At 42.4% G+C, this 19,130-nt stretch overlaps 1 protein-coding gene across 2 annotated transcripts in view; it reads left to right on the forward strand.

Annotated features, from left to right (window-relative positions):
- The window catches only part of SPTB (spectrin beta, erythrocytic), a 273,420-nt gene that overhangs the window by 205,067 nt on the left and 49,223 nt on the right, over positions 1-19,130 (forward strand). For both annotated transcript variants that reach the window (XM_029598897.1, XM_029598898.1), the window contains exons 27-30: positions 4,074-4,448; positions 6,756-7,000; positions 15,166-15,304; positions 16,888-16,972. In XM_029598897.1, the coding sequence (XP_029454757.1) occupies positions 4,074-4,448; positions 6,756-7,000; positions 15,166-15,304; positions 16,888-16,972 (844 nt within the window). The remainder of the gene's footprint in view (positions 1-4,073; positions 4,449-6,755; positions 7,001-15,165; positions 15,305-16,887; positions 16,973-19,130) is intronic.

Below are 19,130 nucleotides of genomic sequence, written 5' to 3' on the forward strand. Positions count from 1 at the left end.
GGTGACGGTGGTCCGATTCAGGAAACGGACGCTTAGTTTACGGGCGTCCATTTCCCGAACTCCATGCTGGGCCGATTAGGAAGATGGATGTTGATAAATTTGGCATCCGTTTTCTAAATTGGAGGACAGCCGGCCGCTCTCGGGGGAGGGGCCATTATCACGGCTACACCCCTTCCTGTGATAGTGGGGCCCCTCCCGTGAAAAAGAATTGCGGCTTGGTGAACCTAGGCCTTAGATTTTAAAGTCCCCTGGGGATAGGGAAATACCTACAGTGAATGCAATCAGCTTTGAAGTGCCTAAAGTTGTAATATAAATAAATAAATAAATCAAATATTTAATACTATTCTTCTTCTTGGAAGTCCTTGTGTCCTTCCCTTTGTCACAGGGCAGTCTCTTGATGTGATTATCTCTCAGGAAGGCAATTAATGAAGGCTAATACAACTTCTACTAATTTTGATCGCAGATGGGGTAAATTACTTGCTGCTTTGTGGTGCTGCTAACAGATTTCTTATGGTGTATGAACATGTGACAGATGCAGCATAAATACACCACAGGATCTTAACACTGTTTGGAGTCTTTTGGCTCCTCCTTTATGTAATTGAGTAGGTCCTCCTTTCCCAAAAACAGAAAGGGAAAATTCTTTAACTTTCTCTTCCACTGGGCTGGTGAAGCTTCTCACTTTCTGTTCTCTCCTAGACTGTAATGGGCAGAGTTTTGTTTTTTTTTAATTTTTGTAGTGGGCTTGCTGCCTTCTGACAATACAGTCCTCTTTGCTTTCTCTGCACCGTGATCTCTCTGTTTCCCCAAGCACTGCCGCTTGGTATTGCTTTTCTATCTGCCCCACCTCTTTCTCTCTCTCTCTAGAGACCACCCGAGGCCACATACACGCACACACAAACGAGGGAGGTCCTGATCCAGGGGATGCTGTCTTTCCAGACTGGATCTGGGAAGTAAGTCACTTCCTGATTGACTGCTTATAGGTGTCACTTATACTTTGAAATCAGAGACTGTTATTGTACTGGTGCGCTTCATCAAATATTAGCTTTTAGAAACAGGATTGCGTTGTCCAACAGAAAATCACCTGTATGGATCTCAAGTATATAAAAAGGAGTAAAGGAAAAAAAAAATATACATTTTCCTTGACTAAAGGCCATCATCAAAGACCTTAAAATAACCTTTATTCATTTTAGGGGATGGGGTTCCCCATGAATTTCATTTTGTTTAATCTTTATTTAATTAAAAAAAAACCCCAAAATAAATATTTAAAAAAACCCAAAAAACAAAAACAGAGAAAAAAAAAAGAAACAGGCCTCCTGAGGCCTCTTGTCCCCACCACCCATCCCTCCCACTGGAAAAAATGCCAGGGCCAGGATCCTCCAAACTTCCACTTACCCAGTCCAGGGGGGATCTGACACCAAGGCCTAGGCCCAGGCCAAAGCTTCGGACTTCCATAGTACTAGGCTGCGGTAGGTACCCATGACTTCAGTTTAGGTCCTTCACAAGTCCCAGGCTTTGAGTCCTGGTCCCAGCTCCAGGCATGACTCAGAAGCCAGCTACTGATGCCTGGGTCTCAGTATAGGCCAAAGCCCAGGCCCAATCCCGGTGTGAAGGCCAGATCCTGACACCTGGGCCTTAGCCCAGACCCAAGCTTGATGCCGGGGCCTAACCTGGAAGCCAAGTGCAGACACCTGGGCCCAGGCCCAATGTTAGGACCTGGTCCCAATGCTTAAGCCTCAACCCAGGCCCAATGCCAGACCCTGACCCAGAGTCCTGATGTCAGGGTTGGGCCAGGCCTGTCACCCAAGCCTCAGAGGTCTTCTTCTGACATCTCCTTTCTTCGCTCTCCCTAGTGAAGGGCACCATTTAGATGTATGGCAGTTTAATTAAGCTCCCAAATGGACGGCATCATTTCAAGAGCAAAAAAAGAAAACATCAGAAGAAGAACTCTGAGGCCTGGGTGCTGGGCCAGAGCCTGATCCTGGGTTGAGGCCCAGATGTTGGGCCCTGGCCAAGGTCCAGTCATCAAAACCAAGTCTCCGGACTGGGCCCTGGCATCAGGCCTGAGCCCAGGATTTGGCCTAGGCCCGGGCCCAAGCATTGGGACCCAGCTTCCAAATTGGGCCCCAGCATCAGGCCTGGGTTTTAGCCAAGTCTAGGCATCTGGATCCGGTCCCTGGACCAGGCATTGGGTTTGAGCCTGGGCCCAGGCCTTGGCCTAGGTGTAAGGACCTGGTATTGGGCCTGGGTCCGGACCAAGGCCTAAGCATTGGGACAGGATCAGATTTGGTAAGTGGTGGGAGGGCTGGAAAATTTCCCAGGCCTGGGCCTTTGCTTGGGTGTAGGCAATAGCCATTTCATTGGGCCGCAACCTATGCCTAGATGAAGCCCAGGCCAAGGCACCAGAATCAAGCTCAGGTATAGGCCGGGTCCCTTGCTTTGGGTCTTGGCCTATTCTCTAGGCGAGGTCCTAGCTTCAGGCCTAGGCTTAGGCCCAACCAGTGACATTTTTTTTTTTTTTGCATTAATCGGTTTTCAAAACTTAACGAGTTTCTGATGAAATTTCATCAGAATTTAAATCATTACGTTTTAAGTACGACTCAAAATGAAATAGGAAATTTTGACTCATTTCCTATTTTGTTTCACCCGTATGCCCATCTCTATTTGTTATGAGTAATTTATTTATATCCTGCCTATGCAAAAGCCCTAAGCGGCTTACAAAAAATATACATAATTGAAAGTACACATTAAAAGTAAAAAATTCACAGCTAAGTTAAAATAAAGCAAGGCAATACAATGAATTTAAATCTAATATGGTCATCCTTGCTTTCTTTGACACCTTCCCAGCTCATATTTTTATTTATTTATTTGTTTGTTTGTTTGTTTGTTTGTTTGTTTTTATATACCGACGTTAGATCAAGATATCACATTGGTTCACATGAAACTGAGAAGGCAAATCAGACATGGACTCCTTATTTTTACAGGCTAACATCAAGAACTTAACAACTTAGGAGATACAGAGTAACTTGGAAAGCTTAATAACTTTGAAAATCTGCCCCAAGGGGTACACGCATAAGATACGCGCGTAACCCCCGAAAAGCTGCCCCTTCCACTCCTTGCATGCACTGAGCCTATGTTGCATAGGCTCGGCGGCGCACACAAGCCCCGGGACGTGCGTAAGTCCCGGGGCTTTCCTAGGGGAGCGTGTTGGGGGTGTGTCGGGGGGGGGGGCATGACGCGGCTGGCGCATCATCGGGGGGGCATTCTGGGGGGCATGACCGTGGCCTCTGGACCAGCCCCCGGACCGGAACATGGCGCGCCGGCAGCCGGCCCGCGCGCGCAAGTTACGCCTGCCTTGGGCAGGCATAACTTTTGAAATAAAGGTGGGGGGGGGAAATTAGTTAGGGCCGGCGGGGGGGGCGAGTTAGTTAGGGGAAGGAAAGGGAAGGTGGGGGGTGCCGGAAAGAAAGTTCCCCTCGAGGCCGCTCCGATTTCGGAGCGGCCTCGGTGGGAACGGAGGCAGGCTGCGCGGCTCGGCATGCGCAGGCTGCCGATTTTGCGCAGCCTTGCACGTGCCGACCCCGGATTTTAAAAGATACGCGCGGCTACGCGTGTATCAATTAAAATCCGGAATACTCTTGTTTGCGCCGGGTGCACGAACAAAAGTACGCATGCGCGTACTTTTTTTAAATCTGCCCCTTAGAGTACTTAACTTATTTTGACAGAGTGACTTTGAATACTTAACAAGCAACTTATTATATATATATATCTTAGTTAAAGTCTATTCACAACTTTGCTTTCATCTTTTTCTTCATCCTAGAAAAGACAATCTATTCTTCCCCTTGCCTTTTATTTTACATACATCAAAGTTAAAATAAATCTTTTGAAAATAAATCTTGATAGTTTTAGTGGTGATTTCAGAAGTCATTCTAGGGGCAGATTTATTATGAGCTTTTTCCCATATTTTTCTTTGAAAACATTCTTAGTAAATCTAGCTGTATTGTATATTTGAATATATATGTACATAGATGAATTGTAACTGTAGCTAACTTTTAATTAAATGTTTTCATCTGCAGTTGCTGCGAGAGAAATTCCGTGACTTTGCCCGAGAGACAGGAGCTGTTGGACAAGAGCGCATGGATAACGTGAACATACTGATTGAAGAGCTTATTGATGGTGGCCATTTAGAGTCCACAACAATCGCTGAATGGAAAGATAGTCTGAATGAGAGTTGGGCGGATTTACTAGAGCTGATTGACACACGTATGCAGATGCTGTCTGCTTCCTATGTTCTTCACAAATACTTCTATGATGGCACAGAAATCTTGGGCTTCATCCAGGAGAAGCACAAAGCATTACCGGAAGAGCTGGGCCTCGACGCTAACACTGCAGAATCTTTACACAGAACGCACACCACATTTGAGCGTGATATCCATACTCTGGGAGTACAGGTATAGCCTAAAAACTGTACGTGCGACTGCTGACGAGGCAATGATGACTTTCTGAGGCTGGCCTAGGCAGCAGCAGCCAGGATCAGAAACTGAACCCCGATGGGTCTGCATGGCAATGAGCCACTGAGCTAGCCTCCATGTTCCCCATTTTTAATATAAAAATCAGTCTCAGTGAAAAAAATCTTGATATTTAAAATGTAACATTTACAAAATGTTGTTGAAGGTGTCTACTGTGGAAGTTTAAAAGTTGATTTGTAAACACTGAGATCGTATCTACATACTGAGATCTTATCACATATGAATGCATACTAGAAATGCACTGGGATTTAAGGTGATTCATATAGGACCTAACATCACCAGGTCTGTGTTTAATAAGAATTTTTCCCATCCTGTCTCTCTAGGAAACAAGATTGGAAAGGTGTACACTATGGAGCACAAAAAATTTCCAAAAGTGTTTTTTACATGTGTATCCCCATCTCCGAGTGCAGGCCCCATAAAAAAATGTCTGTCTCTTTCTGGGCTGGATCACACAGGCTGGCTCTTTGCACAAGTCTCTATCCCCCAAGGCCTGAGTCCTTTGTTGGTGAGGTGGAAGGAAATCTCCTTTCAGGGCCCGGAGGGATAAGGGGTGCCTCTGTAACTACTTTCACTGGGAGAGGTATACCTTTCTCTGCTGTGAGTGCTGACAGTGCCAAACAACACATCGGAGATTCTGTTTGGAGTGTTCAAAGTAAATACTTTACTGATGGTAAGTCAAAATGGTTGTATGGCACAGTGAACATAATCCTTAGCACCACAGATGATCTCTTGTTACAGTCTTTCCCCTCCATCTGTGCATGGGTCTCTACTACCAGACTATTGGAAGCATTCACCCTCCAAGGCCTTGGATAAGTGAGGATCCCAGATGGGTAGCGTATCCTTGTGTGGGCAGGAAAACCTTTCCAAACTGGCAAAAATGGTAACTTACAGTCTCAGCAGAAAGTCCAAAATCCTCTTTCTCCAGGGGTTGAAGACTCTGAATGGGTGTCCTCAGGAGGTTTCAAACTGGTCTTACTCACAGTTCAGCTCGCCCACACTTTCAACGTCTCTTATTCCTCTCAAATCCCACGATGGAAGGGATCCTCTCAGTAACATGCAGCTCCCGATGTTCCTCTTAAGACCAGAAGGGGGCAGTAGAAATCTTCCTCCTGACTCTGGTAACCAAAAATCTTTTCCCCCAAATGTATTCCAAAATTACCGGAAGACCCAGGTCATCACCATTCCTCTGGTCTCCTAAAAAGGTTGCAACGGGGAAGCTCTTCCTTATGCTGGGCTCCCCAGGGACAGGGTTCCCTGTGCCCTATACACAGGCGACACCCGGGGGGGGGGGGGGGGGGTGTCTCCCAAGGCCTTCTTTACGCTAAAGTCCAAAATCCATAAAACAACCCAAAGGTAAGCCCCAGCAGCCAGTTAGTGTCCTTGCTCAGGATCCCTAGGCAGGGCTTGCCTGGATCTTATGAACAGGCTACATCCAAATAAAAATAAAAAAAATGCTGTTGCACTGCCACCTAACAGAAATCTAAAAGCACTTCCTAAAGTTTCTCAGTAGAGAGCTGCTTTTATTTTCTTACCAGGGGGAGCGGCCATCCCAGCACCCTCAAAGGGAGGGGATGTACCAAATAATAGTGCCTCCCCTAAACTCCAACTTACACTATCCCTAACTATAAGGAGTAAACCCCAGTGCATCATGACACATGCCTTCTCTCATCCCGAGTGTCCCCCTCCTCCTGTCACTTCTCTCTCGCATCCCCCCCCCCCCCCCCGTCTCTTCTCCTTCTCTCACACGTACACCCTGTTCCTCAGCCTCTCTCACAAACATGCCCTCAGCCATCGCCTTTTTCAACCTTTCACTCACTCTCCTAAATATTGTTAGGATTTAGAATTTACATACACACTTAATAAAAAATGCTCGAATAAAGTCCTATATCTAAAGCTGATCACATGGACTACAAAAAAGAGTTATGGCTTGTCAAATATATTTTGGAGTCGTCAAAAGTGGGAACCCTAGAGGTTAATTGGACAGTTATATGACTGTTTCTTTCCAATCTAAGGACCTGCTGTAATTAAAAGGTTTTTCCCATTTAATGTCTATGGGGAAAATGCTTAGTACATACATACTTAAGTTTGTAATTGAAAAAATGTCAATTCTGAGACCTTTTTTTTCTGTAGTGCATTAAATTAGATGCAGTATGTATTGGTCTGCAGTATATCATAAACATACATAACTCCATAACGGAATGATAGCAAAAGGGATTTTATTTTTTGTAGGTCCAACAGTTTCAAGATGTTGCAGCTCATCTACAGATGGCATACGCAGGGTCAGAGGCAGTGGCGATCCAGAAAAAAGAACAGGAAGTGGTGGAGGCATGGAAGGCCCTTCTGGATGCTTGTGACATTCGACGTTCCCAACTGATTGGCACAGCTGAAAAATTTCACTTTTTCAGCACCGTACGAGACCTAATGTTTTGGATGGACAGCATCATTAGACAAATTGAAACTCAGGAGAAGCCAAGGTAAAGAGAAATTAATAACACTGGTTATTATTCACCTTTGTTTTTTCAAAGGTTTTTGTTTTTGATACACCACACGTGGTGGACGGAAAGTTATGTAGTGTGGTAAATAAGCATGTCTTCAGTCATGAAACTAACTAACTGCATTCAGTGTCATGGAAAATATCATGAAGAGACTTAGGATCGCCATAAATATGCTGTCTCCATTACACTTTGTTATTGTGATCATGCTCCATCTACACTAGGGGTGGGCAATTCCAGTCCTCGAGGGCCACAAACCTGTCGAGGTTTTAGGATATCCTAATGAATATGCATGACATAGATTTGCAAACAACTGAGGCAGAGTGCATGCAAATCTCTCTCATGCATATTCATTGGGGCTATCCTGAAAACCAGACTGGTTTGTGGCCCTCGAGGACTGGAACTGCCCACCCCTGATCTACACACACGGGCGGATTTTAAATGCCCTGCTCGCGTAAATCTGGGCCCTTGCGCACCGGCGGCCTATGCAAAATAGAGCCCCGGGACGCGTGTAAGTCCCGGGGTTTTTTTTAAGGGGGCGTGTTGGGGGCGGGGCCGAATGATGCGGCGGGACCGGGGGCGTGGCGCCGGCACAGGGGTGCGGTCGAGGCCTCCGGACCAGCCCCCGGGTCGGATGACGGCACACCAGCAGTCAGCTGGCGCGCGTAGATTTACGTCTGCTTCTAGCAGGTGTAAATCGAGGGACAAAGGTAAGGGGGGGATTTAGATAGGGCCAGGGGGGTGGGTTAGGTAGGGGAAGGGAGGGGAAGGTGAGAGGAGGGCGAAAGAAAGTTCCCTTCGAGGCCGCTCCGATTTCAGAGTGGCCTCGGAGGGAACGGAGGCAGGCTGCGCGGCTCGGCGCGCGCAGGCTGCCCAAAATCGGCAGCCTTGTGCTCGCCAATCCAGGATTTTATAAGATATGCGCGGCTATGCGCGTATCTTATAAAATCCAGCATACTTTTGTTTGCTCCTGCTGCGCGAACAAAAGTACGCGATCGCGCTCTTTTTTAAAATCTACCCCTAAACATTTAGGGGTCGATCTTCAAAGTGATTTACGCACATGAAAACCTGTTTCATGCCCCTTAAGCAGCACATTAAAAAAAAACAACTGGAGGGGTTATGAGTGTCAAAGTATATGTGAAGCTTGGCTCTGTGCATATTTTTGTCTGCATTTGCATGCAGGCATTCAAGGGATGGCGTTGGGGGCATACTTTTTGATTTTCAAAAGTATGTGTGTAAATCTACACGTACAAAGTTACGCCTGCTTGGGAGCATATGCCCACACATTTTCAAAGTGGACTTATGCGCATGTCTGCTGTGAAAATTCAGGCTAAAGTATGTGTGTAAATTCTTTCGGCAAAACTATGTGTACTATGTACGTACTTTAGCTTTGAAAATTAGTGTAAAGTTGGATGGTAAAAAATACCCGCAGATTTTACACCAGCCTAAAATTGCTTCCTTAATGGGAAATTTTCAAAATGTCCTTTTTGGGACAATGTGCACAGATGCTTTATACCCACAAACCTTGCACCAGCTTTGAAAGAGGAAAGTATATGTGCACTTCCACTTTTAAACGTGCTACAGGTAAGAGCTTTTGAATGTGCATTTTGTGCCGGTAGATAATCTTCAGAAAGTAAGGTGCATAGACTTGAAGATACAATCTCAGGGGCCGATGTAATAAATGTGCACAGAAAACGGGCGCTCAGTGTTTGCCGTCCATTTCCTAACGCGCGCCCAGCCACCTCTCCTGGGCTCGTGATCCAATATTAAAATGAGGGGTGGCACTAAAAAGGAGGCATTAGGGACAAATGTGCAACCCTAGCATCTCCTTGGAATCGGACGCACAGGAGAGGTGGCTGTCAAGCTGGTTGGGAAAACGGACACTCAATCTACGAGCATCCATTTTCTCCTGCTACCACGCACAAGATACACGGTCTGGTTCGTCTATCTTGTGTGTGTATTGGACGACCAGAATTTTTATTTCATATAATTTTTTAAAAATAAATACTGCTTTATTTGGTTCCTCCTACATAGTATCATTAAGACACTATTAGGAGAAATCACAGAAAGCAGGCTTTTTCTTTTTTCTTTCAATGCGCCTTTGAGTGTGGTATACCTTTACGCCAACCCCGGGCTGGCGTAAATTTTGCCGCATTGCAAGGGTGCATTGGCTGTGCGGAAAATTTATTGGATCGCGTGCATTAGCTAATAGCCTCATCTACAAGGATGTCCAAGTGATGAGCGCTATTAGCCAAGCGGCAATTTGGGCGCGTGCTTTGGATGCGCTAATCCCCGTATTGGATCGGGGGTTATGGATGCACGTCCAAAACACGTGCCCAATCGCGTATTAGGCCATGTGCAGCGGCTGGCACATGGTATTGCATCGGCCCCTCTGTGCATTATTTGCCATCTTGCCCCAAACCTGCCCCCAGAAATGCTCCCCCTAAGTACAGCTAAAAGTGCATACACTGTGAAACAACTTTAGCCGTATCAAAGGAGGGAAATGTTTTGACGGAGAGTCTGCATGTGTAAATCGCTATTTACCCACGTAAATGGCTTTGAAATTGCCCACGTAAACATCAAGGGAAACAATATGATCAAAATTTAACACTGGATAAAATATCATCAACAGATATGTTCTGAAGGTGGATGTAACAAGTGCCATTGATAATGGGAAATCATTTCAAATTTATTGTATAGTTATTATATGTTCTGTATTACACGTGTTTACCTCTTTGGTAAGAGCCAATGAGGGTCATTTATAAAATTGTGTTAGGGCCTTATTGTGGGCGTTAGGGCCCTAATGCCTGCAATAACGCCGTAACTCATGTGATAAATGGCACATTGCAAAATATGTATGCAAATTTACATTTGTATTCAAGTGGGAGGAGTTTGGGTTGAGTAAATGGAAATGAGGGTCAGTTAGCATGGCATGTGATAGAGTAATGCACCACAATGCAGATTTTAACGCTGGAAATAACTACACCTTTTTCCTGTGCGTTGTGCCTGTGTTAGCTGTGCTTTACCAGCCGATAATGTTTTTATTGCAAATTGTGGTTCGGGAAGGAAGAGGGCAGATAGAGAAGGGAGGGGATGGGAGAGAGAGAGAGAGAGAGCCTCTGTGGAGGCTCCCATAGAAGTCAATTTTTTTTGCCACTGTAAGAGGTGGCATTCTGAACTTGGGGTGAGGTTTTGGTGGTGGGCCAGGTTTTGGGGGACAGTTTTATATACAAAGTCAGAGGTACAAATAGCACAGTTGGCATCAGTGAAGATTTTATGTGATTTGAAGTGATGAAAGATACAAAAAGATGAGAATTGTACAATGTACTCTCTACTAGGGATGTGCATTAATTTGCGAAGAAATAGGAAATAGAGACGATATTTCCTATTTCGTCGTGTTTCGGGAGGGCAACGAAACGATAAGAAAACCCACAAAATTTCATATGGTTTCTTATCATACTTGGGTGGGGGGGGGGGAGAAAGGGCATATTAAAGGGAAAAAAAAGCCTAAACCCACTCTAACCCTTCAAATTTAATTAATTGCAACCCCCACCCTCCCGAACCCCCAAGACTTGCCCTGGTGGTCCAGCGGGGTCCCGGGAGTGATCTCCCCATCTCAGGCCATCGGCTGACACTAATCAAAATGGCGCCGATGGCCCTTTGCCTTTACTGTGTGACGGGCTATCGGTGCCATTGGTCAGCCCTTGTCACATGGTAGGAGCAATGGTTGGCCCGCACCATTTTTTAAGATGGCACCGGCCGTCCATTGCTCCTACCATGTGACAGAGGCCGGCCAATGGCACTGATAGCCCCTGTCATATGGTAAGGGCAAAGGGCCCTCGGCGCCATTTTGATTACTGGCAGCTGATGGCCCAAGAGCAGGAGATCATTCCCGGGACCCCCGCTGGACCACCAAGGACTTTCAGTAAGTCTTGGGGGGTTGGTCAGGCAAGTCTTGGGGGGTCAGGAGGGGGGGTTGCAATTAATTAAATTTGAAGGGTTGGGGTGGGTTTGGGGTTTTGTTTTGTTTTTTACAACCCCTGTTGTAATTTGGGGCGGGTTTCGGGCTTCGTTTCGGGGGGTAAACGAAAGAAAATCAGCCCGAACCGCGGGAAATGAAATTTCCAGCGACGGGCCGATAACGAAGGCCAAACCAAAAGGTTTGGCCGAATCACATCTCTACTCTCTACCTAGCTAGATCTCCAAATCACATAAAATCTTCACTGATGTCACCTGTGCTGTTCCTACCTCTGACTGTACATGTAAAACTGCCCCCCTAAAACCTAGCCCACCACCAAAACCTCACCCCGAGTTACTAGTAGCCTCTTTTACAGTGGTATAAATAGTTAACTTATATGTGAGTCTCTATAGAGTCTGTCTGTCTCTGTTGCTGTTTTTCTCTCTCTCACAAAATGATGAATTTAGGCCAATATTTTTTAAATGAGTTTTGAATGAATTGTACATACAGACACACTGTACCCCTGGCCCACTGCAAATTTTCTGATGAACAAAACCTGGAAAAATATAGTGCCCCGATATACTAAAAGGCTAATTTTAAAACGAGCACCTTTAGCCGATCAATGTATTTCCATCCACATACCCTTCATCAATCCACATACCCTTCATCATCCACATACCCTTCATCAATCACCAGGAATTGCTAGGTGATTCCTTTCTGTGTTATGCAGTGTGGGCCACATTTTAAAAAGGGTTACACGCGCATGTTATAAAATCGGGCGTAGATTTGTGCGCGCCGGGTTGCGTGCACAAATCTACGCCCACGCGTAAGTTTTAAAATCTGACCCTGTGTGTTATGAGATTTTATCACCATATCTCCCTTCTTTACAGCAGAATATATACAAAACGTAAAATTAAAACAATTTAATAAAAATGTGTTTTAGATTAAGATACAATTGTAGTTAACTTCACTACTTGTATACTTTTAGTATACTGAGAGAGTCTTTGGTGGTGTTCAGTATACCCTCATTTTTTTACTGAGAAAATATAGTACTACAACAGTCAGTAATCATATATAGAAATGCTTGATAATGCAACAAAGCTGATTTCATGAAGTGTTTCATGGAATTTTACTTATAACAGCTTATAGGCTGACATTCAGAAAACTCTAAACACTTCAACTTAAGGCCCTGAGTTAAGTACTCATTTTGAGCTGAATATCTAGATTTTGGACTAAAAATAGCTGCCAAGAATTAAAGCGAGACAGACCAACTGCCTTAGATTAAAATAATTTATTTGCACATATATCTCTCGAACAAAAGAGCCATATCTTACTGCCTGAAATTGCTCACTTGTTTTCACATTTCAATGATTGCTTCAATAGACCGATGTATACCAATAACCTTGCCGTGATCATTTATTTTTTATTTTAGATAACAACTTGAGAAATTGATTTCTAATTTTATTTATTTTATTTATTTAAAAGTATTTTTATACCGTCTTTACAAACAGTGTTTAGTCAAAACGGTTTACATATATCAAAAATAATAAAATGAAAAATAAAAACAAATTAAAATTAAAGTAAAAGTTAAAAGTAAGAATAATAATGATTGAAAGTGGGTTGACATATAAAAATATAAATTACAAAAATTTTCATTAATATAAAATAACAAATTGTTTAAAATTAAATAGGTAGCAAAAAGAAATCAATACACAGAACAAGAGAATGTTGGGTGCCTAACTAGAGATATGTATTCTGGAAGTGTGAGATGATTATTTAGTGGGTGGTATCTGAAATGCGGTTCGAAATAGGTGAGTTTTTAAAGATTTTTTGAAATGCTTAGGATTGGATATGGATCTGATAGGATCTGGTAGAGCATTCCATAGGATGGGACCTATGACTGAGAAAGCTCTTTTTCTGGTGATATCAAGACGGGCTTGTCGAGGTGAGGGAATGTCAAGAAGGTTTTTTTCCAATGATCTTAGGTGTCTAGTTGGTTTGTAAATTCGGAGGATGGAGCATAAAGTAACCGAGTTGGGAGTGTAGATAAGAGAATGTATAATGGACAAAATTTTGAATTGTATTCTATGTTTAACTGGTAACCAATGTAAAGACTGAAGTATTGGAGTAATGTGGGTTTTTTTTGATGAATTTGTTAGGATACGTGCTGCTGCATTTTGGATTAGTTGGAGTGAGTGAAGTGTGTTTTCTGGGAGGCCTATATATAGAGAATTACAGTAATCCAGTCCAGAGAAAATGAGTGATTGAAGAATAGTCCGGAAGTCATGAAAAAAAAGTAGAGGACGTAGCCGTTTTAAGAGTTGAAGTTTATAGAAGGAGTTCCTAGTTAACATGGATATGTGTTGTTTTAGTGAAAGATCTGTATTGATAGTTATGCCTAGATTTTTTGCAGATTTTGAAATGGGGATGGTTGTTCCGTTGAATATAAGTTGAGAAGGGGGGCCTATAGATGAGTCAGTGATTGATGAGAGGTGAACTATTTCTGTTTTTTTTGGATTTAGTTTCAGACGATTATGAGATAATCATGTATCGATGGTTGTAAGATATAGTGATATTAATGATAGTGTATGGGTCCAGGAGATATTATATGGTACCATAAACTGTATATCGTCAGCATAAATTTTGAAGTTTATATTTAAAGAGGCTAATATGCGGCAAAGAGGTAGCAGATAGATATTGAAAAGAATAGGAGATAGAGAAGAACCTTGTGGAACACCTGATGCAATGGAATATGGATCGGAGGAGTAATTGTTTATGTTGACTTGTTGGATGCGGTCTGATAAGAATGAAATGAACCATTGTAGTACAGTACCTGTAATGCCTATAGATTTAAGAATGGAAATAAGTATTTGGTGATCAATGGTATCAAAAGCTGCTGATATATCCAAGAAAACAATAATGTGGTCCGTGTAAGAGTCAAAAGCCCGAAATATAGAATCAAAGGAAGTTAGGAGAAGGGTTTCAGTGGAGTGACCTTTGCGAAATCCATGTTGGTTTGTATGTAATATGTCATTTTCTGATAGGTAGTCTGATAGTTGAGATAGTACTGCTGATTCAATTAACTTAGCTAAGGATGTTAATGTGGCAATGGGTCTAAAGTTACTGAGATCGAATTCTTCTTTGGATTTGTTTTTTAAGATAGGTAGAATTGAGGTTTTTTTGAGAGAGGATGGAAAGAAACCGGTTTCTAAGGATTGGTTTACTAACTGTGCTAAGAAATTGCTAGCGTGTGGGCCCAATGCTTTGAAAAAAGCGCCTGAGCAGGGGTTGTCAGGTGAGTTGGAAGGATTTTGTTTTCTGATGATAATTTGTATAGTATTTTCTGTGACCAGGGTAAATTCTGACCATGTAAAGATGGGTTCAACATCTTTATATGCAGGTAGTGGGAATTTTGAAAGTTGATTTGATATATCTGTAACTTTTGTTTTAAAATAATTAGCCATTTTATTCTCGCCTTTGCCCCTGAAGTAGCCTTGTGCGAAACTCGGCCAGAGGGCTCTTTTGTTCGAGAGATATATGTGCAAATAAATTATTTTAATCTAAGGCAGTTGGTCTGTCTCGCTTTAATACTTGCCTTCTGGCTTGACAGACCACCTTCCGGTCTATTTTGTTGGACCCTCCCTTTTTCGGTAAAAATAATTGCCTACATTTTTTGGGGACCTAATATTAGGCCATTGAAATGGTAATAGTCAGTGGAACATAACCTGGTTAAAGTTACCCAGATGAAATTATCTGAGTATCTTCAGGACAGATATTTTTCTGACCAGACTTACTCAGCTAGCTTCAGTTGGGTAGCTTTGAATGCCGATGCTCCTAGCTTAAATGGAATCATTCCCTTTGCTTTTACTCAATTCCAGTTTGGTAAAAGCAGAGAAAAGAAATATCTAATCTGTTGGAGATCATATAGAAAAATATTTTACTCTCTGAGGCAGAAACTTTGAGGTAGAGTGTACCTGGTTCCCAACCTACCATCACACCTCCTCCATGGACAAGGGAAGGGTCGCGCAATTGCTTTTCACATGAAATATATTTTTTCGGAGTATGTTTTAATTATTTAAAAGTAAGACAATTGTAAAGCTCTTTTCGAATGGCTATACTTTGATGCACTTTCAAGATTGTCTTGTTACACATTTGAGAAATGTAAGTTCCAGTCTTTTCCTTTCTTCAGAGATGTGTCATCGGTAGAATTACTAATGAAATGCCATCAAGGAATCAAAGCAGAGATTGATGCCAGGACCAAAACCTTTACGAACTGCATCGACCTAGGAAAGACACTTTTAGCCCGCAAACACCCTGCTTCTGAAGAGGTACGTCCAGGGCTGTCGCACAAAAAAAAAACCCACTTGTTGAAAGTAGATGGTTTCAAAGTGATCTGCTAACAATAAAGCCAAAACCTGCAACAAGAACTGCCCCATTAGGGCAGTGAAAGGAAACAGCCCATGTGTGTGCCACTGAGTTCAGGGAGATTAAAGACAGAAATTACAGCAAGGAGTTTCCACCTCCTATAAAAAAAAATACATCAACAAGTTTGGAAGTTGTACTCCATTTGAAATACACCCAAGTTCCACAGGTGTTCTTTGTCTCTCACATACTGCTCCATCTGCCTCACTGTTTGACAGGGAAATAAATACCTATTTTACCTGAACATAACTCACCTTGCACTACCAATGAGAAAGCATGAGCTAAATCTAAATAAATACAATAAAAAACAAATAAAATGTGGATGAATACAGTCTCCTCATAATGGAGGTAATTTTCAAAAGAGTTACATGCGTAAATGTAACATGCTATCATAACAATCTTCAAAAGCCATTTACTTGAGTGAAATGCATTTACACATGTAAAACCCAATTTTAAGCATGTAAATGCTTTTTAAAATCTGGCCCAATGCATTCTTTTCACATTTGGTATGTTTTAATTGTTGCAGATAGATCTAATGAGCAGAGTACTGTTACTAATCAGTTAAGCTTTTCTTTTAATTATACAAATACATTTTAAAGTTTAAAAAGTGATATAATCTGATATTTAAATTGAAAATATTTTTCTACCTTTTGCTGTCCATGTTTATTTTACCAGATTCTAGTAGCTCTGAATTCAAGTTCATGCCAAGTTCTTATAACCAACCATATGGGTCCTTGAGAAAACTACAATCTTTGTAGGTTGTGATACCTTTTAAAGGACCATCAAGAAAAATGATGTAGTTCATGAGCTTTTTCGACTTCACAGACTTCATCTTCATATATGAAGAAGAGGTCTGTGAGGTCTTAAAAACTTATGTATTGCAACATCTTTCTTGTCAGTCCTACAAAATGTATCATGACCTACAGAAGTTCCTAGTATACAGATGGAGCCATGAAATACAACAGGCTGCATGCTGCTTTTACACATAGCCCAAGTAGTGAGCATATCTTCTCTATCTCTGCATTGTTAAGGCGGGGTGGATGCTGGAGGGCATAAGGGTGAGATGGGAAGGAAGAAGAGAATTGACAAGGTAGTGACAGAAATACGAGAGCGAGACCGAGAAGAAAGATGCAGGGAAATGAGATGAAGAAGTAAAAATTATCAGAACAACAGACTGTTAGAGTGAGGGTGGAAAAAGAAGGAAACAAAGGAAAGATGGAAAGAAGACCCAAGAAAAGGAGTCTGGAGGCAAGCAAGATGTAAACTGAAGAGAGCTGGAGAAGAGTACAATAATTATTAGCAGACCTTCAAAAGATCCGTGATCTGCTCCCAACTTTCATTTTGCCCTCCTCCACAAATCTATTGGTAGATGAGAGTTTGTTTCGTCAGACTCTTAAGTAAATGCAGACAATAAAATGCAACTTTTTATGTTAATGAAAGGCAGTAGGTTTTCTATGATGGGGTGATTAATCTTTGTTTTACATTTCAGATTAAAGAAAAATTGTTGCAGTTAACAGAGAAGAGAATAGAAATGATAGACAAGTGGGATAAACGCTGGGACTGGCTCCGTTTGTGTGAGTTCAGCATTCTACATGTCAATACACACAATTATTAACCAAACAATCAAGGTTTATTACAAAAAGGACAAGAATAAAGAGAACTAACAAAGTGAACAAGGATAGGAGTAAACGCTGTCTAGAAATATATCAAAGCAAGTTGCCTGTGAAAAATAGCTGTAATTCTTCAATTTGGACATATTTGTGGAGGAAAAGGCCATAAATCACACACAAAAGAAATAACTAGGCCTTTCAAAAATACTTAAATGTATTTAAATGTCAGCAAGCCTGTCAATGTGTTCTGTAAAACACTGCATGGATCACTCTGTCAACTCGATGATAGGCCTTGAAATTCACCCAATTTTATAGATTTTTTTTTTGTATAAATGCATATTAAAAATCATGATCAACAGTCTTGAAACACAAGCCAATACCTTAATACACTTTGGGGTAGATTTTAAAACATGGACGCGCCAATTTTATAACATGCGCACGTTGCCGCACGCATGTTATAAAATATGATACCCGTGCGCACATGCGCGCCCGATATTAATATCAGTTGTGTACATGTGTGGGCAGGTCGCAACTCGCGCACTCGGGGGGGGGGAATTTTTTAAAGTACATGTGGTGACGCAATTGTGCGTTTGCCCAGTTCCCTCCCAGCCCGCTCCAATTAAGGAGCGGACTGGGAGGAAATTTCCCTAACTACCCTTCCTCCCTTTTCCCCCCTCTACCCCAACCCCTAAACCCACCTAACTACTCTTATTTTAAAATGCACCTGCTCCTTTGAGCAGAAGTAAGTTGCGTGTGCCATCCGGCTGCCGGCACACACTTCCCCAGGACAAGGCCTAATGGATGCTGTTCCATTGGCCCCTGCCCCATCCAGACCCTGCCCCCCAGCCCACCCCTTTCAAGGTGCCTGGCACTTTGGCGTGTAGCCTGCCTGTTTTCAAAATGCACGCAGCGCATGCAGGACCCAGTCATGCGCTTATCCCCTGGTTTTTGCGCTCTCCGGGCTTTGAAAATTTGGGCTTTTGCGTGCTCATCTATGGGCACTCAAAGGTTATCAGTAAGTCATTTCTTTTGACTTCAGCGCCTATGTTCTTCTGTTATAGTTTATCAGATTCAAGCCAAACTAATGATTACTAGGTTTCTTGCCAGGGATTACCCAAGATTGTGTGTACATAAAGCATATTTGAGAGCTAAATTCAATCAATGGAAATGGTTGTTCCTACCTTGGAAGTATGACGATATGCAACATATTAGCTGTGTGTTGCCCTTTTCTGCACCAACGAGAAGTTCATTCATCTATTATGAGGAAATGATGGATTTTACAAATCAAGAAGTTTTTAAGGAGTCTCCTCATGTTACATACACATGAGGCAGCAGTTGGAGGGATCATTTGGTACATTCTGATTTCTCTACAGGGGTCTTCAACAGTCAGACCATGCCACTGGGATGCTCCAACTGTGCAGTAGCTGCACTGTTTGTTATGTGTCTATGAACATCTCGTTGCCGTTCATCTCTTCAACCAATTGCACAATAATGCTCCAAACATTCTACTACATGCATGTCAGCAGGAGTTATACACATCATTGAATGCCCATGCAAAAAGGTCTATGTTGGTAAGACAAAAAGTATGATTAAAATAAGAATGACTGAGCATCGATCAAGTCTCTTCTCATCATCAAATAAATGCAACTGGATACACAGTGTGAGGAGTTTCATCACTGTTTTGATGACCTTTGATTTTATGTAATCGATCAGCTTGTTGCCAATAGGCATGGGGGAGATTTCAATCTCCAATTACTATGCTTAGAAAAGCATTGGATTTGCAAATTGAAGGCTGTCACACCAGGCGGTTTGAATTCCGAAGTGGACTTGAGTGTTTTTTTGGGCTAATGTCATCATGATGCTATATGTCACCAGCTGTTTGGCATCACAGCAATAATCCTCATGTTTGGATGCAATTGTGTCATTGTAGAAGACGTCTTTCCTTCGGTTCTCCATCGATGATTGAGACTTTGGAGTCTAGATAATGAATGGTATAACTGGGTCACATATAAGTAATTTTATATATCTTTTTAAGAACTCTTTTTGAATTTTCTTCATTTTGCTCTCAATTTCAGACAACAGTCTTATGTTAACTTAACAACGTTGACTGATCTCCTGAGAA

The sequence above is a fragment of the Rhinatrema bivittatum genome, chromosome 4, assembly GCF_901001135.1.
Source record: "Rhinatrema bivittatum chromosome 4, aRhiBiv1.1, whole genome shotgun sequence".
NCBI classification, from domain to species: domain Eukaryota; kingdom Metazoa; phylum Chordata; class Amphibia; order Gymnophiona; family Rhinatrematidae; genus Rhinatrema; species Rhinatrema bivittatum.